General features: G+C 39.0%; 2 protein-coding genes across 5 annotated transcripts in view; one reads left to right on the forward strand and one right to left on the reverse strand.

Moving 5' to 3' along the window:
* The window catches only part of LOC111872998 (sister chromatid cohesion protein DCC1), a 43,265-nt gene extending 25,273 nt beyond the window's left edge, over positions 1–17,992 (forward strand). For 2 of the 3 annotated variants that reach the window (XM_023867347.2, XM_023867349.2), the window contains exon 8: positions 5,592–7,424. In XM_023867347.2, the coding sequence (XP_023723115.1) occupies positions 5,592–5,697 (106 nt within the window). In that variant the 3' untranslated portion in view covers positions 5,698–7,424. Of the gene's footprint in view, positions 1–5,591; positions 7,425–17,681 lie in introns of those variants that run through there. The other variant, XM_023867348.2, reaches the window with a different exon arrangement.
* Positions 13,175–19,462, reverse strand: LOC111872999 (BLOC-1-related complex subunit 8 homolog). Of its 2 annotated transcripts, none has more exons than XM_023867352.2 (4): positions 19,144–19,462; positions 18,863–19,065; positions 18,000–18,107; positions 13,175–13,615 (listed from the first exon to the last, which is right to left on the reverse strand). In XM_023867352.2, exons 2-4 carry the CDS (start codon positions 19,015–19,017, stop codon positions 13,426–13,428), a joined length of 453 nt encoding a protein of 150 aa, XP_023723120.1. In that variant the 5' UTR covers positions 19,018–19,065; positions 19,144–19,462; the 3' UTR covers positions 13,175–13,425. The 2 variants fall into 2 exon arrangements, with proteins under 2 accessions (XP_023723120.1, XP_023723119.1); XM_023867351.2 differs by having other exon boundaries at positions 18,863–19,040; positions 19,144–19,460.
* Between the last annotated feature and the right edge of the window lie 2,977 nt (positions 19,463–22,439).

Here is a 22,439-nt window from a genome sequence, read left to right on the forward strand (position 1 = left end):
AAATCATAACGTCCTGTTCTTTGAAATTCTATAATCTCATTACATATCTTCTCAAGATATTCCTTTTTGGCCCTGTCCGTGGCTCTTTTCAATTCATTCCTCAGTCTCCTGTATTTCCTCCTGCCTTCTTCATTATTGACATTCTTCCATTTCCTTCGCTCCTCCATCATCTCCTGTGTAACCCATGGTTTTCTTGCTATCTTCTCAACTTTACCAACCAAATCACTGATAGTATCTAACATGCATTCTTTTATATTGTTCCACTGCACTTCAGCATTACTGCTTTCACTTTCAATTGCACTGAGTTTCTCTTCTAGGGTCTCCTGCATGCTTTGTCTTTGAGCATATAACTTCTCCAAATCCCATCTAGGTCTGCGCTTTTGGAATCTTATAATTTTCTTCCACCTGGTTCGAAACTTGGCAACCAGTAAGTTGTGGTCAGAGTCAATATCTGCCCCAGGCAGCGTCTTCACATCCTTCAGATATACATCACTTTTAAAATCCTCTGGCTATCATTTATGCACACATCTATTGCTGTGGTCATGCTCCACTGACATACTGATTTTACACTGGGCTTCTTTATTGTTCCTGTGCTGTCAGATCATAGTCCTCTTAACAAGAGCCATTCATTTATTTCAAATGATCATTAAAATGTGCATGTAATTATGAAGTAATCCCTCCACATATGACCACAAGGTCAGTATTCATTACATGAATCGCAGATCTGGCATTCAGTGTTAAATGGCCTGCAAATGCATCCAGCACAAGCACTTCTTGTTTTGATCAACAGTGCTCTTGGTTTCCTGTTCCTCACAACTTGTAACCAGCCCCCAACAGTTCATTTAGTTATGTATTCCTTAACACATTGCGGACCAGTTGTTTAAATATTTAAATCACCCTGGGGACCGGGGTTTTTTAAGCCTAGCACCCTAACTTGTGCACTGTTCACTTTAAAAATTAATATAAAATCTCCTAATTAAGTTTATGAACTAAAATTTTTGGAGAACACTTACCAGAGCTCCTAGAAGTGCTTGTGAGTGTGATATCTCTGGAAACATTCCCCTTTGTGAAGAGAGCTGTCACTTTCACTGGACACAATATTTTGGGGGGCCCTGTGGTCCCTGTCACAGTCACTTTCACTGAGGCTGGCCTCGCTATCAGAAGACGAAGCAGTTGGCAAATCTGATAGCTCATCGGAGAACAAATCTAATATTTCTTGTTCTCCGAGAGAATGCTTCGCCTGCAACTGCTTTCGTCTCTGATCCATGTTGCACTGCTAACTTCCTGGTTCATACGTGGAAGCTTGGATTCAAACAAAGGCTTTTTTCTTTAGGGTGTGACAGGAAATGAGTGTGATCATGTTACTGGCTAAGCTAGCAAACATTCCTGAAGTCAGCTACACAGTAGTTATGATGCAACATGGCCACACAGCGAGATATAGTCGGTTGCAACATAACGCGTCAGAAAATGACCAATTGGCCCGCCCGGTCCGCGACGCTATAGAAACGTAGAGGGCCAATTGGCCCCTCCGCTCCTGAATGTGTTAAACAAGACTGTTATGAATCCCACAGGCAACCACGCCAATAGTAGGTTGGAAAAGGGCTTAGTGGGTGCTGTGGTGATTTGTAGTGTGGAGATTAGCAATGGCGCTGTAATTATTTGTAGTGCTGAGTGGTGTATAGAAGTGGTCAATAAATCCAATATCCAGTACATACCCTATCTATAGTCACACCCCCTAAAACTTGACAATATTTTGGGATTAGCTGTTATTAATTATCTACACCAAATCTCCTCTCCATTATTGCAGACAATAAGGAGTTGACTATATCCAACAAGTATTATTGTATTATTGTTGTTGTTGTGGTCGTCGTCATTGTCCCACCAACCTTTTGTCTTCATCTGAATTTGTCACTTTAGCTTCTGTTTTTGATTTGGCGTTATTAAAGCCTGAGGCCATCTAAATCTATTGGAGTTGATGACATCCCTGGATTCATTAATGGTTGTATTGATATATTTATACCTATAGAAAAGTAAAAGTAATGGTATCCTGTAATAGGCTGTGGAGGTCTATAGGGTTGTGAGATGTTGAGGTTCCCACATTTTATACACAATCAGCTCACAGATGGCAGTAAGGTTGTCAGCCTTACGTGCTGGCTGCCCTTTACCCCAAGAATTAGGAAATAACCTGCAAAGGGAACTGGGAATAGAACTAAAGTGCAGGACAAGGAAAGAGGCTAATCCACAGCGTATAACTGAAATGTTTAATTTATATTTCGCGGACATAGTAGGAAAGCTTGTCAAGCAAAATAATAGTACGATGTGCTGTAAAACACCACAGGGAATAAATACCTGTAATGAAACCATGTTTATTTGTCCAGTGACAGAAAACGAGATATTAGAAGTGGTGAAGAAATTTAGGCGGAAATTTTCAGCTGGTACCGATGAAATACTGGATTATGTGGTAAAAAAATGTATAGAAGCAGTTAAAATGCCATTAGCCCACATTTATAGTGCCTCTCTAGAAGCAGGTATTTTCCCAGAGAGATTTAAGATAGCAAAGGTAAAACCACTCCATAAAAAGGGAGACAAGAAGGATATGAAAAATTGTAGACCACTATCCCTTTTGTGTGCTTTCTCGAAAATCTTGGAAAAGTTGATGCATAATAGGTTACTCTCCTTATTGACAAGAAATACCATATCAACAGAGGCCAAACATGGATTTAGGATGAATAGGTCGACTGAGACTGTAATTTACTCTTTTCTAGCAAACATACAGGAATCAGCCGAGAAAAAAGAAAAACGGGTCGGAATTTTTTGTGGCATATGATGCCATAAATCATGATACCTTACTATCTAAATTACAAACATATGGAGTTAGAGGTGTGGCAAGCATATGGTTTAAATCATATTTGGCTTACCGGAAGCAAGTTGTTGAAATAAGTTGTGATGGCAAAAAATATACATCAGCTCCAAGAGAAATTAAATATGGAGTACCACAGGGTTCAGTGCTTGGACCATTATTATTTTTATTATACATAAATGATCTGCCTTTGAATATCAAAGAGGCGAGGATAGTTTTGTTTGCAGATGATATAAATATTTTGGTAACAGCTGATAAGGGACATATCCTGCAGCAAAAGATAAATAAAGTCATGAATGAGTTATATGGATGGTTCAATGCAAATAATCTTATATTGAATACTGAGAAAACAGTAGCAATGGCATTTCATAATAGACAAGAAAGAGATTTGATGAAACCTCAAATCAAATTTGGCAAAATGGAGATCTCCTATAAATGTGAAACGAAATTTCTAGGTATACATGTTGGCGAGCATATGGAGTGGAAAGCACATATGATGTTCTTAAGCTCAAAACTTCATAAAGTCTGTTACATGATAAAATCTCTTAGGGGTGTAACAAGCCGACAGGTTATAAGAAGTATTTACTTTGCTCATTTCCTTGCTTATTTGAAGTATGGTTTAATTTTCTGGGGTAGCGACCCAAAAAGTAAAATTATATTTAAATTGCAGAAACGAATTCTTAGAATAATTAGTGGTGTGAGTAGATTAGCATCATGTAGACAACTTTTTAAGGATTTAAACTTACTTCCACTACCTTGTATGTATATATTTGGAATAGTATGCCATGTTAAAATACATTTAGAAAAGTTAGAATAAAATAACATAGTTCATAATCACAATACACTCCAGAAGTAAAATGTCCATGCTCAGTTTTGCAGAACAAATGCCTATAAGAAAGGAGTATTGAACATGGGAATAAAATTATACAATAAAATACCAAATAAAATTAGGGAGATAGAAAAAATGAGACAGTTTAAAAAAGTAATGAGGTCATATTTGGTACAACATACATTTTATTCTGTAGAGGAATATATGTTAAATTAAAGAAGGTATGTTTGTGAAAGGGGGGTATTTATTTTTAATTATAGAAATTGAAGTATTGTATGTTTAATGTGTATGGAACGTTTTCCTATGACAGTGATTTGACGAGGAAGGAAGAATGGATTGGTTGATTGATTGATTGATTGATTGATGTGAAATGGATTGAATTGGTTACCCTGTTTGGGAATTTATGTTGTCTTCAATTTTTAATATAGTTTTGTATGGTATGTTGGACATGTACACAATTTGTGTATGTAGTTAAACATTATAGTATTGTTGACTTTTATACAAATACGTGGGTAGGCTGAAAAGAAATGCACACATGCTTGTAGAGGGCGAACAAAAACAAATAGCAAGATCGGGCAAAAAATACAGAAATGCCAGAAGAAACGATTGCAATTATGCAGGACAGGTTACTGCAGTCTCCCAAGAAATCATTACAATGTCTAAGCCAGGAAACTGGGTATTCTTATTCAACGTGTCAACGGGCTGCAAAGAAAGCGAATCTTCATCCCTACAAGATCACCTGTGTTCAGGAAGTGGGTGATGTTGATAAAGATAAATGGGTACAGTACTGTTTATGGTTTTGGGAATTCGTGGACGATAACCCCAGAATTTTGGATATCACTTGGTTTAGTGATGAAGCATGGTTCCACCTATCAGGATATGTAAACGCACAAAATTCCAGGATCTGGGTGTCTGAAAACCCACATGAGATTGCTGAATCACCACTACACCCATAAAAGTGGGTGTGTGGTGCACCATTTCTGGTTTGTGAATCACTGGACCGATCTTCTTCGACACAACCGTGGACAGCACCTTATACTGCCGTATTTTTTACGATTTCCTGCAGTAGCTGCATGATGTGGAACACAGGGTTATTTTCAGCAGGATTCAGCGACGTGCCACACGTCCAATATGTCCATGGAACTGATTGAGAGCTTCTTCCCTGATCGCATCATCTCTAAAAATATGTGGCCCCCAAAATCCCCCGACCAAAACAGCCCGTTTTTTTTTTTCTCGGGTTTACTGAAGGACAGGGTGCATGCAAACCAACCGCATACGTTACAGGATTTAAAGGACAACACTTTGGCTGAAATCAGGAACATCACTGAAGAAACACTGCAGCGAGTCCAGCGAATATGCAAACGCGGGTGGAGGCGTGCCTACTTGAAAATGGCGGACACTTTCAACACCTGCTCTGATCACGGCACACAATCCAAGATAAGATATGTGTAAATTACTTTAATATCTGTATGGTATATTTTATATTACAGCTCATTTCGTCGGGCCGGTTCTATATGAATCACCCTGTATTATATAGACCGCCTCAGTTTATATTTTGTTGTTAGTTATTTTGTGTCTTGTTAACTTTGTAATTGGCCTCTGAGCCCTTAAGTTTCCATGTAAATAAACAAGAATTGAATTGAATTATTATAGAAACATTTGAAGGAGAACAGGTATGGTCAGTTCTTCCCAGGACATGTAATTTTATCCGTTTGTATGCAGCCAGTTTAAAAAAAAAACTGTTGCAGTCATCTGGTTTGGTTTTGTTCCTTTTTACCCAAGTACAGTTGTGGTATGTCTGTGTTAGAACTGGGTTTGTTTTATAAGATTTCAGTAAAGTTTGCATTCATCATTTCTGGTAGTTTTAGAAATCATTCTTTCATAATGTACTTCTTATTGCAGGCGGCTTGCCACGGAGAAGTTGAATGTGAATGCATTATTGACAAAACATGCCCGGGCATCTTCTGTTAGTGGTGTAAGATATTACAGTGCCAAACATGCAAAGTAACACCAGTGTTTGTGCTTTCTAGAATGTGTAAAGTTGTAGTTTTGGTAGAAAGACTGCATGTCTAGGTGTATCATATTAAAGGAAGCCATGTAATATTGATAACTGAAAGAGTAATTGCTTTGAAGTTTTCCCTGATGATCAGTTATGTGAATAATGGAATTGAAACTTCATCTGTATTGACTAAGTTGAGATGATTTCATTGCATTTAGTCACCATGAAAGCTTAAAGTCTTAAGTATAAGTATCTTAATATTATTTTACTTTAGTGAGTAGGTCAGCTTATTCCAGCTACTTATCTCTTTCCTGTTGGGCTTATGATTTCATATTATCACCTGTCCGGGGTTCTGTAACAGTGGATTATGGATCTGGGGAAGTGGTTTATTGGAGAATTAAGCCAGGCAGAACTACAGACAATTATCACACACGATAATCATAACTCTTTAACTACAAACAATGATACTCTCTAATGTTCCCTGTAACTATGCCACACGAAGACATCTGTTGGTTCTCCTCTTGTTTCTGTTCTGATCTTGTCTCTCTTATCTCTGCTCTGGTCTGATCTGATCTAGTTATATCTGGTATAATCTCCCTGAGGTAGGTTCTTGGCTTACCAGATAGGAGACACTGCCCCAAAGAGTTGTTTCGCGTTTTACAATGCAACGGTCTCCAGCATATTGGTTGCCTCGACAAATTAACTTGTTCTGGTTTTTCACTTACGTCTTAACATCTCTTTTATATATACATTGTCGCTTCAACCTATTTCATTGTCACCCAAACAACTCTACTGAACTGTGGATATCTAGCCATTGCCTAACAGTGGGCGCCCGCTTGGACTCAAATATTCTGGCATTTAGGTGGCATGCCACAATATAATTAAAATTTGCTCATCTTTTATGAATCCTATAATCTTTCATTCTCTGTAAATGTATCCTCTTTCTCTTGTAGTCTTCAATATTTTCCTTTCTTGGGGGCTGATATGCAAAGAGTAAGAAATGTTTACCATGTTAGTTCATGTAAAAGTAAAATTTCAGCATTACGCATCCACTGCTGTTGTTTGGTTATAAAGATTTCTGCCTGGTGTATGAAGATACAGCTGGGTAACCATGCCTTCCATCTGCACTGGCGAACTGAGCTTTCTTCTGTTTATACACTAGTAGCCTGTCAGAATCTAAAGTTGGCTAGCAGTCTGATGAATATACAACTGAAAGTAGTTTCAGTCTCAGCAAGTGATTAATTTAGTTCTGTACCTTGGGAAAGTTTCCATATATTCAAAATAACAAACATCTCTCTATAAATAATTTTTACTGTTGTTCTTAGTTCAGGAATTGATAAAGGAAGGACATAATGATTGAGGGAAAGTGGGCTGTACTCTAATAATGCTCTGATTTGTATTTGGAAGATACTTGGTTCTACTTTTGGCTTGGTTCAGAATGTGCCACTAGAAATGGCCAGTAAAGTTAGGAGGAACTGGAAAAGGATAAGAAATATCAATTTCAGTCAAAGCTGAAAATAATTTACTGGGGGAAATGACACAGTACAGAGAGAAAAGAAACCCGTATGCATAAACTGTTAAGATTCTATTAAGAAGGCTGAGGTAGGAATAGATACAGGTATCCTTGACAACACAAAGTTTTCATTAATGCAATTTCCTGTTAACTTATTTTAATTTCAAATTTTTGATGAAGAGCAAAAATTAATGAAAATGTTTGTCAAAAACAAAAAGTATTTATAAATATCAGATATTAATTACATTAAAGTGAATTAAATTACACATTTTTCAATTAAAATGAAATGGTACTACCAAAACTCTGAGTTACACAACCACAGTCAGAAACACAACTATCATGTAAGTTGGGAGATACCTGAATGTGCAATTCATATTTGGACCTAACACAAGAAGTAAAAGGAGGCTGGAGAAGACTGCATAATGAGAAGCTTCATAATTTGTACTCTTCATGATATAATATTAAGGCAATAAAATTGTGGGTAAAGAAGAAAAAAAATTATTAGGATAATCTGAGGGTGAGAGACCAATTGGGAAGACAGTATTAAGATATTAATAGCTCAGCTGAGATGCTGAGGGTCTTCATCATTCCTGAAATCTAACAACATTTAATGCCCTTTCTTGACTCCACCATATGTACATGACTGGATGGATGGATGAATGCAAGATTGAATAAATAGATGTAAGGTCAAAATGTACATTTTATTGTGTGATCTTTTTGGGACAATGCGAATTATATTTTCATTTTATAAATTTTGGACTTCATTCCCATTACCAAACTATACGAGTACTACTCTGTCCAAAAAGTATCCGACCTTGGGCCGGGAAAAAAGTTCTGTATCTGGGTGGTTACAATACCTAATCCCCTTCAAGGTAGGCGCCTTGTGACTCCACACACTTAGCCCAGCGGTCCTTCCATCGCTGGAAACAATTCTGGAAGGCTTCTTTTGGAATGGTGTGCAGCTGCACCATTGCATTCTGTATGATGTCCTTGCAGCTGTCAAAACGGCAGCCTTTTATTGGTGTCTTCAATCTTGGGAACAGCCAGAAATCCCAAGGAGCCATGTCAGGAGAGCAGGGAGCCTGGCGAACCTGCGGAATGCCGTGCTTGGCCAGGAAACCTTGGATCAGGTGCGATGAATGAGCTGGGGCATTGTCATGATGCAGCTGCCAGTTGCGTGCGTCCCACAGCTCCGGTCTCTTGCGCCGAACTGCATCACGAAGATGGTGGAGGACATCTTGGTAGTACTCCTTATTGACGGTCTGGCCTAGTGGTGCATACTCATGATGCACAACACCCCGGTAATTGAAAAAAAAAACAGTCAGGATCACCTTCACATTGCTCTGAACCTGTCGTGCTGTTTTGGGCCTCGGGGATGTTGGATGCTTTCATTGTGACGCCTGGACCTTGGTTTCTGGGTCATATCCATACAACCACGACTCGTCACCAGTGATCACGGTCTTCAGGAACTCAGGATGCGCACTCCAGCATGTCCTGCATGACCTCAAGGCGGAGTTGTTGCTGCTCTGGCAAAAGCAGCTTGGGCATAAATTTTGCCGCCACTCTTTGCATGCCCAAATCCTCAGTTAAAATTGTGTTTGTCGAACCTCTGCTGATCCCAACCTCATCAGCAACTTCACGGATGGCCAAGCGACGGTCCTCCATGATCAGTGTCCGCACTTTTTCAACGAAATCAGCATTTTGGCTCATTGACAGTCTCCCAGAACACTGCTCACTGTCAACCAACATAAGCGGTTGAAGCACTCTTTAATTTGATTGACCCCCATTGAATCATCGCCGAAAGCCTGCTGAATTTTGCAGATTGTTTTTTGCTTGGGTATCCCCAAGTTTCTGACAAAACTTAATGCAGTATCGCTGCTCCAAGCGTTCTGTCATCTTGAGCAAAACGAGAATGCGACAAACACGTTACACCACTTCGGTATCTGGCAGCCACAGACACATCTGGCAGTGTTGCAAGTCAGGAAAAAATCATGCATGTGCATGAAAGTCCTTTCTACCACTATGCTCAGTTTCCCCACCCCTCTGGCCATAACTTACAGCGGAAAAAAATAAAGTTGGATACTTTTTGGACATACGGTATTTCAAGATTATTTTGTGCTATATCTATTTTGAAGCTTTGTATTTAAGTAGACATCAGGAATTACTGGAGAAAGACAATGTTGAAACCATGTGATAAAAATGAAATTAAAGTTAAAGAATAGTTTAAGCAAGCAATTAGACTGAAGACTAGAAAAAAATGCAGGACTGGACCATCTTAGTCATGCACTGCTTTTGCATTCTCTTTAAATACAAATCATACAATATAACTGTATGTGCAGTATAGCTGATGTAAATGGTAATTGTTGGTATATAGCAGTTGTGTATTACATTGCTACAGATACTGTATGTCTTGATTGTGTTGTGCTCTTCAGACCACGTTCAGAGGAATGTAAATCAAATTTTAATATGTTCCTGTCTTTAAATTTGAGCTGGGCATCACTCTTTTTCATCATTAGGATCACAGCCTATAATTATAATGGCCTGTATTTCCAAACTCTGTTCCACAAGACTCTGAAGTGCCATGAGATATTCCATGGGGTTTTATAGATTTGTGATTATGGACCTGGCTCCAGTGCTTACCCAGTCTCCTATCCAAGGGATAACAGAAGAAAAACAGCTGGGATAACTTGTATGAAAATAAATTCTAGAAGCAGAATTTCCTTATATAGGATGTAATGATTATATCCCAACAATTCAACATATTCCTACATTCTGGATGCCATATCATAATGAAACAGACATTTACTCAACATTTCCTTCACCTCAAATATGTTAGCTCAACTAGGTAGATGGGATATAGAGTTTATTGACTTATTTGTATATATATTCCATGATTTTTCTCTCATGTGGAGCCTTGGTTATTGCAGGGCCAGCATCTCTTTCGGTACATTCACTTTAAAGAAGTATTCTCCGATATCCTTAACCAAGAACCCATTATTTCAAATAAGAATGTCGTTTTGTGCTGCAGTGAATTGTAGTGTGTGTGTGAATTAGCAATAGCACTGTAGTTACTTGTAGTTACAATCTGTACGTGTTCAGTAAATCCAGTTACCAGTCCAAACTCTTTCTATAGCCACTCCATACATGTGACAGTATATGCCCCCCTCCCCTGAATTTTCTTTGTACTCTATCAGCATATCCAATCATGGAAGTCTGCGATCCCTGGTTGAATATTGTTACACCTTATTTTAATCCATTCATATATTTTATTTTTATTGCTTGTGGGGTGGGACTAAGTCCCTTGTACTGTGGCCACTTCTGGCCTATTGTACCAGTCCCAGATGATAGGTGAGGGTGATTCTGGTGCAATTGGTGGAATGAAGATTGGCAGGGGAAACTGAAGTACTCCGAGAAAACCTGCCCCAGCGCCACTTTGTCCACCACAAATCCCACTTGACCAAACCCGGGCCGCCGCAATGGGAAGCCAGTGACTAATCGCTTGAGCTATGGCATGGTCCAATCCATTCATATATCCTACTCCCCCATCAGTAGATGGAATGCTAACACTGTCTATAATCAGGGCCAGGATTTTGATGACCTAAAAATGTAACATATCATGGAATAACTACTAATTAATTTAAAATATATTTTCAGTCTTTATTAACACTGTGAACTCATCATTACTCTTTTAAGTTCACTGTGGGAAATCAAGCAGTATATGATTGAATTTGAAGCTAATGTTTTAATAGAACTTTTTCTATTGTGTGGGAACACTTATCAAATGTAATATGGTATATTCCAGTATTTAAGTCTTACCTCTTTCAGAGTTGCAATAGATGACAGTCAACTTGCGGAGATTCACAAAGGTGAGCAAACACATTCTTGTACTTGGAGAAACACCTTTCCACATCTGCAGACACAGTGGGAGCGTACTTGAAGTGTACCAAATCACTAGCAGTAAGTTTTTCTTCAATAACTGCTGCAGGACTCTCCTGTCAGAATTCAAGAAATGTTGCCTAATGCTTCATAACTTGAGTTTTTATCTGGAATGTTTTTCATTTTTCTTGACACCATTTTACCAATGTCCCCTGATACTTTCTCCACACCATTGGCAATTTTTTTCACAGAGCAAGTAAATCTTTTAGCATTACTCCTTTCTCCTGCAAGCATTTGATTCCTACTGCCAAGGAACTGAAATTTGCCTTTATGAAGGCCAGCTGTCCCATTCTGCTGCATGAGAACTGTTCCTGAGAAGCTTCAGTTGCCCTCGCATCTTCTGTCTTCATTGAATCTACAATGTTTTTCATTATCTGAAAATGACTGGAATAGTAAATTGTAGCATCAATCCATGTTCCCCGCCTTGTGGTGACGAGTTCCAGGGGCAGTAGAACACCAAGAGCCATAGACTTAAACTGCATATTATGAGCTGGAGCCTTGACAAAAATCTTCATCCTTCACACGAGCACATCTACTTCAGTAGATTTTGATCTCATTTCCTCTGTCACTCTATGCAGTGCATGAGCTAGGCAGGTAATTAGCACCAGTTTAGTATAAAACAACTTTATTGACCTGCCTGCTTTTAAAATATATTGTGACATATCGGTCACATAAAGCAAGATGTCATATAAACTCTGGCCACAGTAGAAACATTGACCTGCTGAAGAGTTTACAAACTGTGGAATGATTAACGGATTCTAGAATCTCATTCATGAGCAGAAACACTTCACCTGGTCCGTAAATTTCCAAGGTTCCAATGATGACGTTTGCCATATAGTGAGCATCCATATTGCAGGTCTCATCAATGGAAATGAAAATCTTCATCCCATGCACTTTATTCCTAATCATTTCAAGGATACTGTTGTAGCACTTGGAAAGGTAGTTTTTTGAGGATGGATTCATCTGGGATAGAATGATCACCATTCACTTCCAGAAAATTTCAGTTTTTCATTGTTCAGAGCCCAAAACAGAATATTTGCGGGCACCAGAGCATCACACAGATTTATGAAAAAATCCAATGACTTATTTCCACCTCCAGATGAACACTGTTGCAGTAACAATTGCACAGATTTCTTTTTGTTGCAGTTTGCACTGCTTGTATATGCTTGTCATGGCTGATATATTGTTGTACCATGAATCTTTTTTCTGCTACTACTTTTGTGTCACACATCTTACTGTATAAAGTGTCACCACTGCTTGAAAAAATATAATCTCCAAACTCAACTACAGTCTGCTTTAAACAACAGAATAGGCTTTGCATTTGGCATCATGAATCTCTCTAGTGCAACACAAAACTGAACTTTTCACACCGAGGACCTTTCATGAACTGTATCTTTGTCTGTACAGTCAAAGGCGAGAAACTGAAGACAGAAAGGAGTTTTGTTGGACAATAATATGTCATATGAAGCAAATTGCTTTGCAGAGCACTTGAAAAGAGACACAGTGTGAGTGACTGCTGTCTTACCCTGCTGCAAGCTTAAAATGTTTTACATGTGTTGTCAGGACTTTCTACAAAACGGAAAGGATGGGACAGGGTTACAATATATTATTGTATACTGTGGTACCAGGTACTTGAGGTGCAGATGGAGGCTGCCTTTATATAGATCACTTTACTTCCATATTATTCACATTTAAAAAAATATATTAAGAAAAATTCCTTGAAAGTCCAAAAAGTACTGAGAAATTACCCCAAAACTGAAAAAAAAATTCCTAAAACTTAAAAAATGATGAAAAATGACCAAAAAATTAAATATAAAATTTACATTTCTGTAACCAGCAGCTCATCTCCAAGATTTATACATTTAAGAACATCGCACAGGATAAAAGAAAGAAAAAAAGATGTCATCAAAATCTGGGCCCTGTTTATATTATACTGAGGCTGTGAAAAGTAGTCACTTCAATCAATCCCTCTTGAACTGCTTTGCTTCCCACTCCAGTTACTTTCCTGTACTCGTCTAGCCATTCTGGTCACATGAATGTTGGTAGTGACAAGAACTTTATATTTGCTTACAAGGCCAAAAAGGAGCTGCATAAGAATACAACAGTAAATACCATCACCATCCTGGAAATTCTTTGTGGCATGGGTACAAAAAGGAACAAACTCAACTTTCAGTTCATGTTTATCATAGACAAAGAAAGTAACATCAAAAACCCCAACTTCACAAACAATCTATGCACTTGATGACACTGAAGCATACGGAGCACAAACACAGAAGTAGGAAGTGGTGTTACTGGTGCATGGTGTGAGATCGCTGGAGTTCTGCCCCAGCTGAATGGCGTGTGGTAGCGTGTGCCATCATGGACTCAACACGGCTGGCTGTCTCACGAAATGCATCCGACAGTTCTGGCAGATCTGGCAGATCCAATGTGATGTGTGCAGACAGACGTTTGTACACAGAGCCAGATTCCTTCTTGTTCCTGTAGGCACAAATCTCTGTGAAGTGCACATTGACTCAGTGCTGTGTGGTCAAGTGATAGATCAAATGGATGAATGAACTGATAAGACTGACTTATCAGTGAATTATTTCACAGACTATTTAACACTTATGCTTCAATGGTAAAAACTATTTTATACTGAATGAGATGGGAATGATTATGAATAATGCATCCAAAGTATAAAATTATAACTCAAATGGAATTAATATAATGAGTAAGTTTTAGCTAAACAATTATCCAATTAACTTTCCAAAGAGCCCTCATATAAAAAGTCGGCAAAGAATCAAAATCTTCACCACTACACATATCAAATGTACCTTTGAAGGATATAACTCATCACAGTTTCATCTGTTATAACTGAAAGTCTGGATCTGGCTAGGCAAGAAAGCTTTACTTACAGTGACGGTCAGGGGGACACCAGCTAGTAGTATTTGCCTCACATCACTCATGTCAATATCTACTGCAAGTGCTGCTATAAAAGTGGCCTTTTTTTTTATAACTTCTCTTACATCATTGCAGTTCAGCGTTTATATGTGAAGTCTGGTGACAGAGGATACTTCACTAGGACCATGTAGTGACTGCTTACCGTACAATACTACCAACTTAACAAACAGCAGGAAGCAGCAATTACCTGGCATCTCACAGCATTAGTTGGGGAGCCTACACAGACAAGACATGCAACATCAATAACATGCTCTATGGTCATGCACATGCTAATCCAAGTGGCACCTGGACTAGCACACAACAGAACAAAATGTAATTCTAGCAAACAACAGATATCAGCAAGCTACGTAAGAGGAAAAAAAGATTTCTAGGGCAAAAACTATATTACATTACTGTGAAGGAAAGAGACAAACACGACTAACAGAAGATCTAGAACACACGTCAGTTAACACATTTCCACCTTGTCCTGCTGTCACTTGTAATACCACCAGTACCTGATGGAGACAGCTTGAAATTTAACATTTTTACTCCATAGCTGATTGCCTACTTCTTGTACACATGAAATCTTCAGGTTTTACATGCACGTTTTCAGTTTCACTGTATAAAATTTCTATTGTGCACTACTGGAGTTGTACTTTATGCTTTGTGCCATAAAATTTGAAATACAATCTGAATATATGTGATTAAAGTGTTATTAGGTTCTCCTTTAGAATCATATTGTTAAGCTCTGTGAGTCTGTCCTCATTACTGGTATACAGTTGCCATGTTTTCTCTGAATACGTATCACCAGCAGTCTGACTATACTGAAATATCGCTGATTGACTGATTTTTCATTCACTTACAGTGTTCTGTTCACTGCAGTGCTTATGTAGTGGCAACAGGTTATTAGAGAACAATGTAATGAAAAAAAAAAGTGGTCAAGAAAGCAGTCTTCGGTTATTTTAAATTCTTATTTCAGTATTTGCCTGGTATGGCTAAGGAAAATCTTCAGAAGTTAAGTCAGGATAGCCATTTCTGGTCCTAGTCTTTTTAACATGAGATGCTCTGAATGTGTAGCTTAAGTGGTCAGATGGGTGGAAATCTGAACTGATACTATCATGTAGCATGTGTGACTACAAACGGGGTTTGGAATGGTGAATATATTTATTGACCACTTACACGTAATAACTACAACTAACTATAACACTTTTGCCATTTCCACACTTATAGTTCACTACAGCAAACAGTTGTGTTCTCAGTCTGTTACTAGATGTTTCCTGGTAATGGCTCAAACAATGGCTATTCCTCTTTATCCAGCTCAATTCCTGTCTTCACAGACTCCTGTACAGAACTGACTCTCAACTACTAAGCTCCAAACCTCTCAATTATAACATCTTGGTGTGGACCATACAGAAAACAGGTATATGCTGTGGGCGTTACTTAGTGACGGCCACTATTTACAGAGTCAGTGCTCAGCAATGTATCTATATGCCACATTGGTCTGTCCTGAAGGCTATTCGTCCTAAACAGCCTACAGGCGTACTGTCATTTCTTCTTTTCTGAGGGCTGGGCTTGTGACCTCTGTGATCAGTCTCACCCTCCTCCCTGTAGCTCACTTCTCACAGTAATTACTCTCCAGTTGCTCTTTCCTTAAGGCTGCTCGTCCCAAGTGGTTCCCTCATAGGGTGCCAGTCAGTCCTGGTGTACTACCAACCTTTTCCACATTATGACACACAACAGGATGCAAACAATATAGATCCTCCTTTTGGTTCATGTGGACAAACTATCTAGGGTGGCTGATGCTCCTATATCTTCAGCTCTTATTCTGTGTACAGTCTTCTTTCGTCCATAGGGGGCCAACCCCTTCACACTATCCTGACATTCACTTTCCAAATTCTGACTGAAGGTTCAACTCCTCACTTCACAATCTCCAGCATGAACCTTCCTGAAGATCCTGCCACATGTCCTCTCACTTCCAAGATGTAGCTGCTCCTTTAAGCCTTGGTTCCTTATTCCACTGATGCCTTCCAGTTTCACTCAATGTCTCTTCCCAAATGTCCGTCCTTTCTGGGTTCTTGGCACAGCCTTGTCCTTGCCTTGCCTCTGACAACCATGTCCCTTATGCCATCCAGAAATGGCATGGCGGGTCAACTGTCCTCTGGCAGTGACCAACTTCAGGTACCCACCATTGCCCTAGGTCCATTCCTTCAGCTGACTGTGGCACTTTATGACTAGATTCTTGTAGTTCTTGGCTGGCTCTCATTTCCCTTAAATTTGCACCTGTTTTTGCTTTGTTGGTTCTTACTTCAGCCTTTATTTTGGCCAGGAAGCATGCCATAATTTGTTATATCTCCATAGTATGGCAATATACCTTCTTATGGCAGTCTCCAATCCATCCACTTCTGACACTAGTTGTCATGTAGTATAACTACAGATGGCGTTTGGACTGGGGAATACATTTATTGAATACTTACAGGTCCTAACTACAAATAACTATAACACTATCATTATTTCCACATTTTACAGTTCACTGCAGCATGCAGTCTATTGTTCTCAGTTCTGTTACTAGATGTTTCCTGGTAATGGCTCCAACAATGGCTATTCCTCTGCCTCTGGCTCAAGTCTTCTGTTCACAGACTTCCATACAGAACTGACTCTCAGCTACTAAGCTCCAAACCTCCCAGTTATAACATCTTGGCACATACCACAGACCACTGTTTTTTGCAGTTCTTCTACTGTTGCATGAATGTATGTTGTGGATGTAATGACTGGTGTTTACAGTCACTGCTTAGCAATGGGTCTATACGCCACAATATGATGTGCAACTGCAATATTTTAAGCCAGCACAAGCAATGTACTTTATTTCTTGGAATATTAGCACTTCCTTTTGATAAATCATGTACAGATTTAGTATCAAAAACGTGAGGTTAACTTGTGCTTCAGAATTAGTAACAAAACCAACTCTTCAAAGTCTTGTGCGCCAGTATTATGTAGAGGCTTTTCCATGATGCTAGCAGTTAGCAGATAAACTGACAATTTGGAAATAACACCTCATTTTATATAATCCAAAATTCCAATTATATGTCACTAATTCAGAGCTGTACCACTGTATCTTCTACATAAAGTGGACCCAGATAAAATGCACCAAAATCATACTTTTCTAGTAATATCAAATTAGAATATTAACCAACTGTCCACAGAAATCACAGATCATTGTGGTTCATACACTAACCACGAAGTCCAGGTTAAAGAGTCTTACATTTGCGATTATGAAAGAAACTGTGAATATGAAGTTAATGAAAAAATAAAATTAAATACTATTTGTCAATTTGAATGCATAAGGGATGTGTTCAGCCCAAAGCTTCTCTTTCTTTTTGTTGAATGTTGGGGGGGGGGCCTAGAGATCTAAAATAAATCAGATAGAGTATGTATCATTTTAACACCAACCCCATTATATGGTTGGTTAAGTTTATAGCATCCCATTGCCAAACCAGCCAAGTGGTGGACTGTTACCACAGTACATAATTATAATTTTTCCATACAGATGTCATTCATGTGCACAGAAATGTTTTTAAGTGTTGCAATGAGCAGTGTCTGTTCACTGATTTCATTTGTTCTGTTCCAGTTGTTTCAGATTCAGTAAACTCAAAATCAGGGTTTTGTGGAAAATGTTGGCCCAGCAGGTAAAATACCACTACAGGCCATGGTGGTAAATGTGTTAAGGGTCTGAAGATGGTGCACAGGATGGAGAGTCCACTCTTTTAACAGTTGACACAGGACTAATACTTCTCACCTATCACCAGGCTTTCTGCTAATTTGTATTACTTTTACATTTAGCACCATTTCATTTCTGACTCAGATACAATGGGAGAATCACAAACAAACCTATGAACCAGTGGCCACCACATCTGCACCAGTACACTCTAGTATATGCAATACATACCTGCGAGCCTCCTCATACTTGATCTGCTGTCGTAGGAACACTGCATTCTTCAGCAGCTCCTGTATGTTGGCAAGGTTCTCCTCTGCCCCCTCCATTGACTTCACTGCTCTGAAAAATGCCAAGAAGCTCTGAGGAGAACTTATGATGCATACTTTTCCTCAGAAGCTTCAATGGTAAAGCACCCAATTGCACAACATGGAAGTGGAATTTTGGATAGTCTTCTGGGTTATGATACTATGATTTCTGGCAAGAGTAAAAGCATTTTAGATGGACATATTACTTTAAGACACCACTATGTCAAAATTACCAACAATCTCCATTCCAAATTTCACAGCTATTATTCTCACCTTAAAAGTAGCTGCAGAAATATGCTAGTATAGCCGACTGTATGACAATAACAATTACAGGTGTGGGGTGATTATGAACATCTGTTAATTGTATCAAATCTATCGGGTTGATATATGATTGAAACAGGCACAATACCATAACACCAAGAAGTTTAAACTGCAACTGAGATGATAATGATGTTTACACCAGCTAGACCATATAGTATCATATGAATTGATGATAGATGAATGATAATTTGGAGAACATTTTGAAGAAAGTGGCCATCACCTAAAAGACGCAATTTCCTGGCATTTGTGTCAAGGGTCTGAGGAAAATGAAGTAAAATCTTGGGATGGCCAATATTTCTGAGATTCAAATCCAACACCTCCCAAATATGAATTAAATTTGTTAGGCAACTGGAAAAGGATAAGATCAGTAGTGACCTATTTTAAGATACCTGCTTGCGAACGGGATACCGCCCATATACAAGTCTAGAGCTTACATGGCACACTCTGCTATGACGAGTAACGGCTTACCCAACAGCATATTCAACATCATAGCAACGTCCTTGCAACTCATGATGCAGTTTGGTGACCTCCACCCTATTTTCCACCATGGGCGGCAGTGCCTTACGTACATGCTCTTGCAAACGATAAAATGCGAGGGACGGCTCGTTCGCCACAATGTGCATGTTCTCTGAAATCCTTTCTGTTGCTATAAATGAAAAGTAACACGGCTTCTACAACAAAACTCTGGTTACACAAATGTGAGGTACAATTAACAAACAGATAAATCTATGCTTGACACAGCTTCATACCCTTTTTAACTTTAGTTTCCAACTCTGGGTCTGACGGCAAAGGCACAGACATGACAGTACGTTAAATCACTGACGACGTCAATCATACACGATACCTAACCAACCAACTAATCATTATCTTAAAATACACATCAATGGCTAAGTTCTGTCAAGGCTTATGATTATCACACATCTACTCCCTTTCCTGCATCAAACCGTAATCCTATTTTGTATTGCCGGCGCTGCACAGATCCAAACATAACCTAGAAATACAATCGTCGACCACCATCGGAACTTTAGGGCGAATAGGGCGGTATAGGGCATAACTAGGATAACTAGTGAGCAGATGCTTTGTGATGGTTTGTGATTGGTGGAGGATTTCCTCAATGTTGGAGACTAGCGACATCTTTCATGAATAATTGAAATGAGGCAAGTACTGCAGACTAGACCAGTGTTTCCCAACCTTTTTGATGCCGCGGACCCCCTGTACCGAATGTTAATTCACCGCGGCCCTCATAAAACCCAAAATGGAAATTTTTAAATTTTACGAGTACATATCATAAAAATGAAGCAGTAACTTAAAATTTTACAACACTAAATGTGTCATTTTTGACAATAAAATACTGTTATAAATGGAGATATTCGGAAGATTAGGAACATATCAATTAGGCGTAATATTATGAATTTAACACTCACCCAAAGTGATGGCTGGTGCTGTTTTTCAGACGTCAACTTTCGAATGTCAGGATCAAAACTGGATAATTTCAGACGTAGATCTGGCTCCACGTTGAGTCTGTTCCTATATCTGTTTTTCATGTGTACAAGATGAGAAAATGTTGTCTCGCACAGATATGTAGTGGGAAATGTCAACAGATGTCTTACAGCCCTTTTGGAAATTTCAGGGTAAACAGACCTAGCTTGGAACCAAAACTCTAGTAACGGTAACGAAGGAAACAGCAATTTGAACGTCGAATCACAGGACAGCTCGATAAGTTGCTCTTCCTCGGCAGAAGGAAGTTCAAATTCAGAGTCTACAAAGGGATTTTTCATCCAGTCGTTATTTTCAAGACCAAACGGAAAATACAGACGTAGTTGAGACGCCAATGACCTCATATGTTCAATCATACTTTCAGCAACATCACTAGAAAGGGGTTGTTCACTGGAATCAATGAAATCACTCAGCATGTGAAAGGAATCGTATTTTCCTTTCTCGATACGGCTGCACCACAAATTTAACTTCTTGATTGTTGCCTCTATCTTGTCTTGCACAGAAAACACGGTGACAGATGTACCTTGAAGGCTCGAGTTAAGAGTATTCAAGATGTTAAAAATGTCCGCCAAGTAAGCAAGAGAGGAGAGCCATGCGAAATCATTTAAATAGTGTGTTAACTGAAATTTAGAGTTTATGAGGAACAACCTTACTTCGTCTCGAAGCTCAAGCAACCGCGTCAAAACCTTACCCCGGGACAGCCATCGGATTTCTGAGTGCAATAATAAGTGTTCGTGATCACTTCCCATTTCATTACAAAGCGCAGAAAATAATCGGCTGTTAAGAGGACGGGCTTTAATAAAATTGACAATTTTTACTGCCTCGTCTAGAACGATTTTCATTTTGGAGGGCATACGGCGTGCAGCTAATACTTCGCGGTGTATGCAACAATGTGTCCATTTAACAAGAGGTGCGACTTTCTGGATACGTGCGACCAAACCATTATGTATTCCCGACATTGCCTGAGCACCATCTGTGCTGATACCTACACATTTTTCCCATTGAAGTGTATTTGTAGTTATGAAGTCATTGACAACTTTGAAAAGGGCTTCAGCAGTTGTATTAAGAGGTAACGATTCACAGAACAAAAAATCTTCACAAACTTTATTTTCGTGTTCATATCGCACCAAAGCTACCAAATTAGCATTATTTGAAATATCGTGGCTTTCATCCAACTGCAACGCAAAATATTCACTATGACGTAACCGTTCTAGCAAAATATCTTTCACATTTTGAGCCATCTCGTCGATTCTTCTTTTCACAGTATTGTCAGATAACGATATTAGAGACACCTCGTTGGCATGTTTTTCACTAAACAAGTTCTTTGTTATCGTTTTTGTAGCAGGCAAAATTAAATCTTCCCCGATTGTATGGCGTTGTCCATTTCTAGCGATCAGAAGGGCGACTTCGTAAGAGGCAAGAACAGCCTTTTCATTTTTCGTTCCACATACAATGTCCTTAACTAAATTCTGTGAACCACAAAGTTGCAGTTTCTTATTTTGAAAATATTCTATTGGCTTATTAACTAATTCGCCATGTTTCATTTCAAGGTGGCGTCTCAACTTCGACGGCTTCATAGATTCATTCGATAACACTTCGCAACAAAGAACACACTGTGGTCTGTCTTCGCCGTCTTTATTCAGAACGGAAAATCCCATTTGCAAATAAGATGGACAATATTTGCGTGATTTTTTGAGGGAAGGAACTTTATCTGCCCTGGTACTATTTTCGACAACACTAGATCCACTCGGATTATCGTCTGTCTTACGTTTCAATGATCCACACTTTAACCACCGATCCATATCTAAATAAGATCGTGAACAAACTGAAAATCAGAAGTTTCGTTGTGAACTCAATTATTTGAACAAAAGCAGAAAAACTGAATATTACACCGAGAAAAACACACTTGTATAATATTATAAAAATTCACTGCACAAAAACTAAAGAAACACGGGTTGTTCGCTCTGCCACTGAAATGAATAAGAAACGTGGTCAATGGTCCCAGGTTTATTCCCAACCAAAGAGGGATGGATTTGGTGGGGGAGGAGGGGAGAATGGTCGGACAGCAGGTACTAGGACAGCAGTCCACCCTGAAACACGGGTCTGAGATGCAATGGGCCGACCAAAAGAAAATGTCCTTGGAAAAAGCTACACAAATCGTTGGTTATTCACCTCTGCTTTACAAAGGGAAGAAGTAACGGTACCAACAGTCCCGTTAAATTTTACTTCAACCATGGGCCTCAAGAGCCAGAGATATACATTGCAAATATCCCAGGTGTGAGGAACATGATAAGATAAAGTTTAATGAAAATAAACTATCCCGCGGACCCCTTTTGAATTACTCGCGGACCCCCAGGGGTCCGCGGACCACAGGTTGGGAAACACTGGACTAGACCGAACTAGACGGAAGTAGACGCTGTAGAACCTGTACACCGCAGTAGACTGCTGTAGACTGATTTCGATGTCTTTAGTGCATGTTGCTGATGGTGTTAAAAGAGTTCCATGCAGAAGTCATTGGCATATATCGCTGTTAATCGGCATAATTGTG

Source organism: Cryptotermes secundus, unplaced genomic scaffold (assembly GCF_002891405.2).
Source record: "Cryptotermes secundus unplaced genomic scaffold, Csec_1.0 scaffold1678, whole genome shotgun sequence".
NCBI classification, from domain to species: domain Eukaryota; kingdom Metazoa; phylum Arthropoda; class Insecta; order Blattodea; family Kalotermitidae; genus Cryptotermes; species Cryptotermes secundus.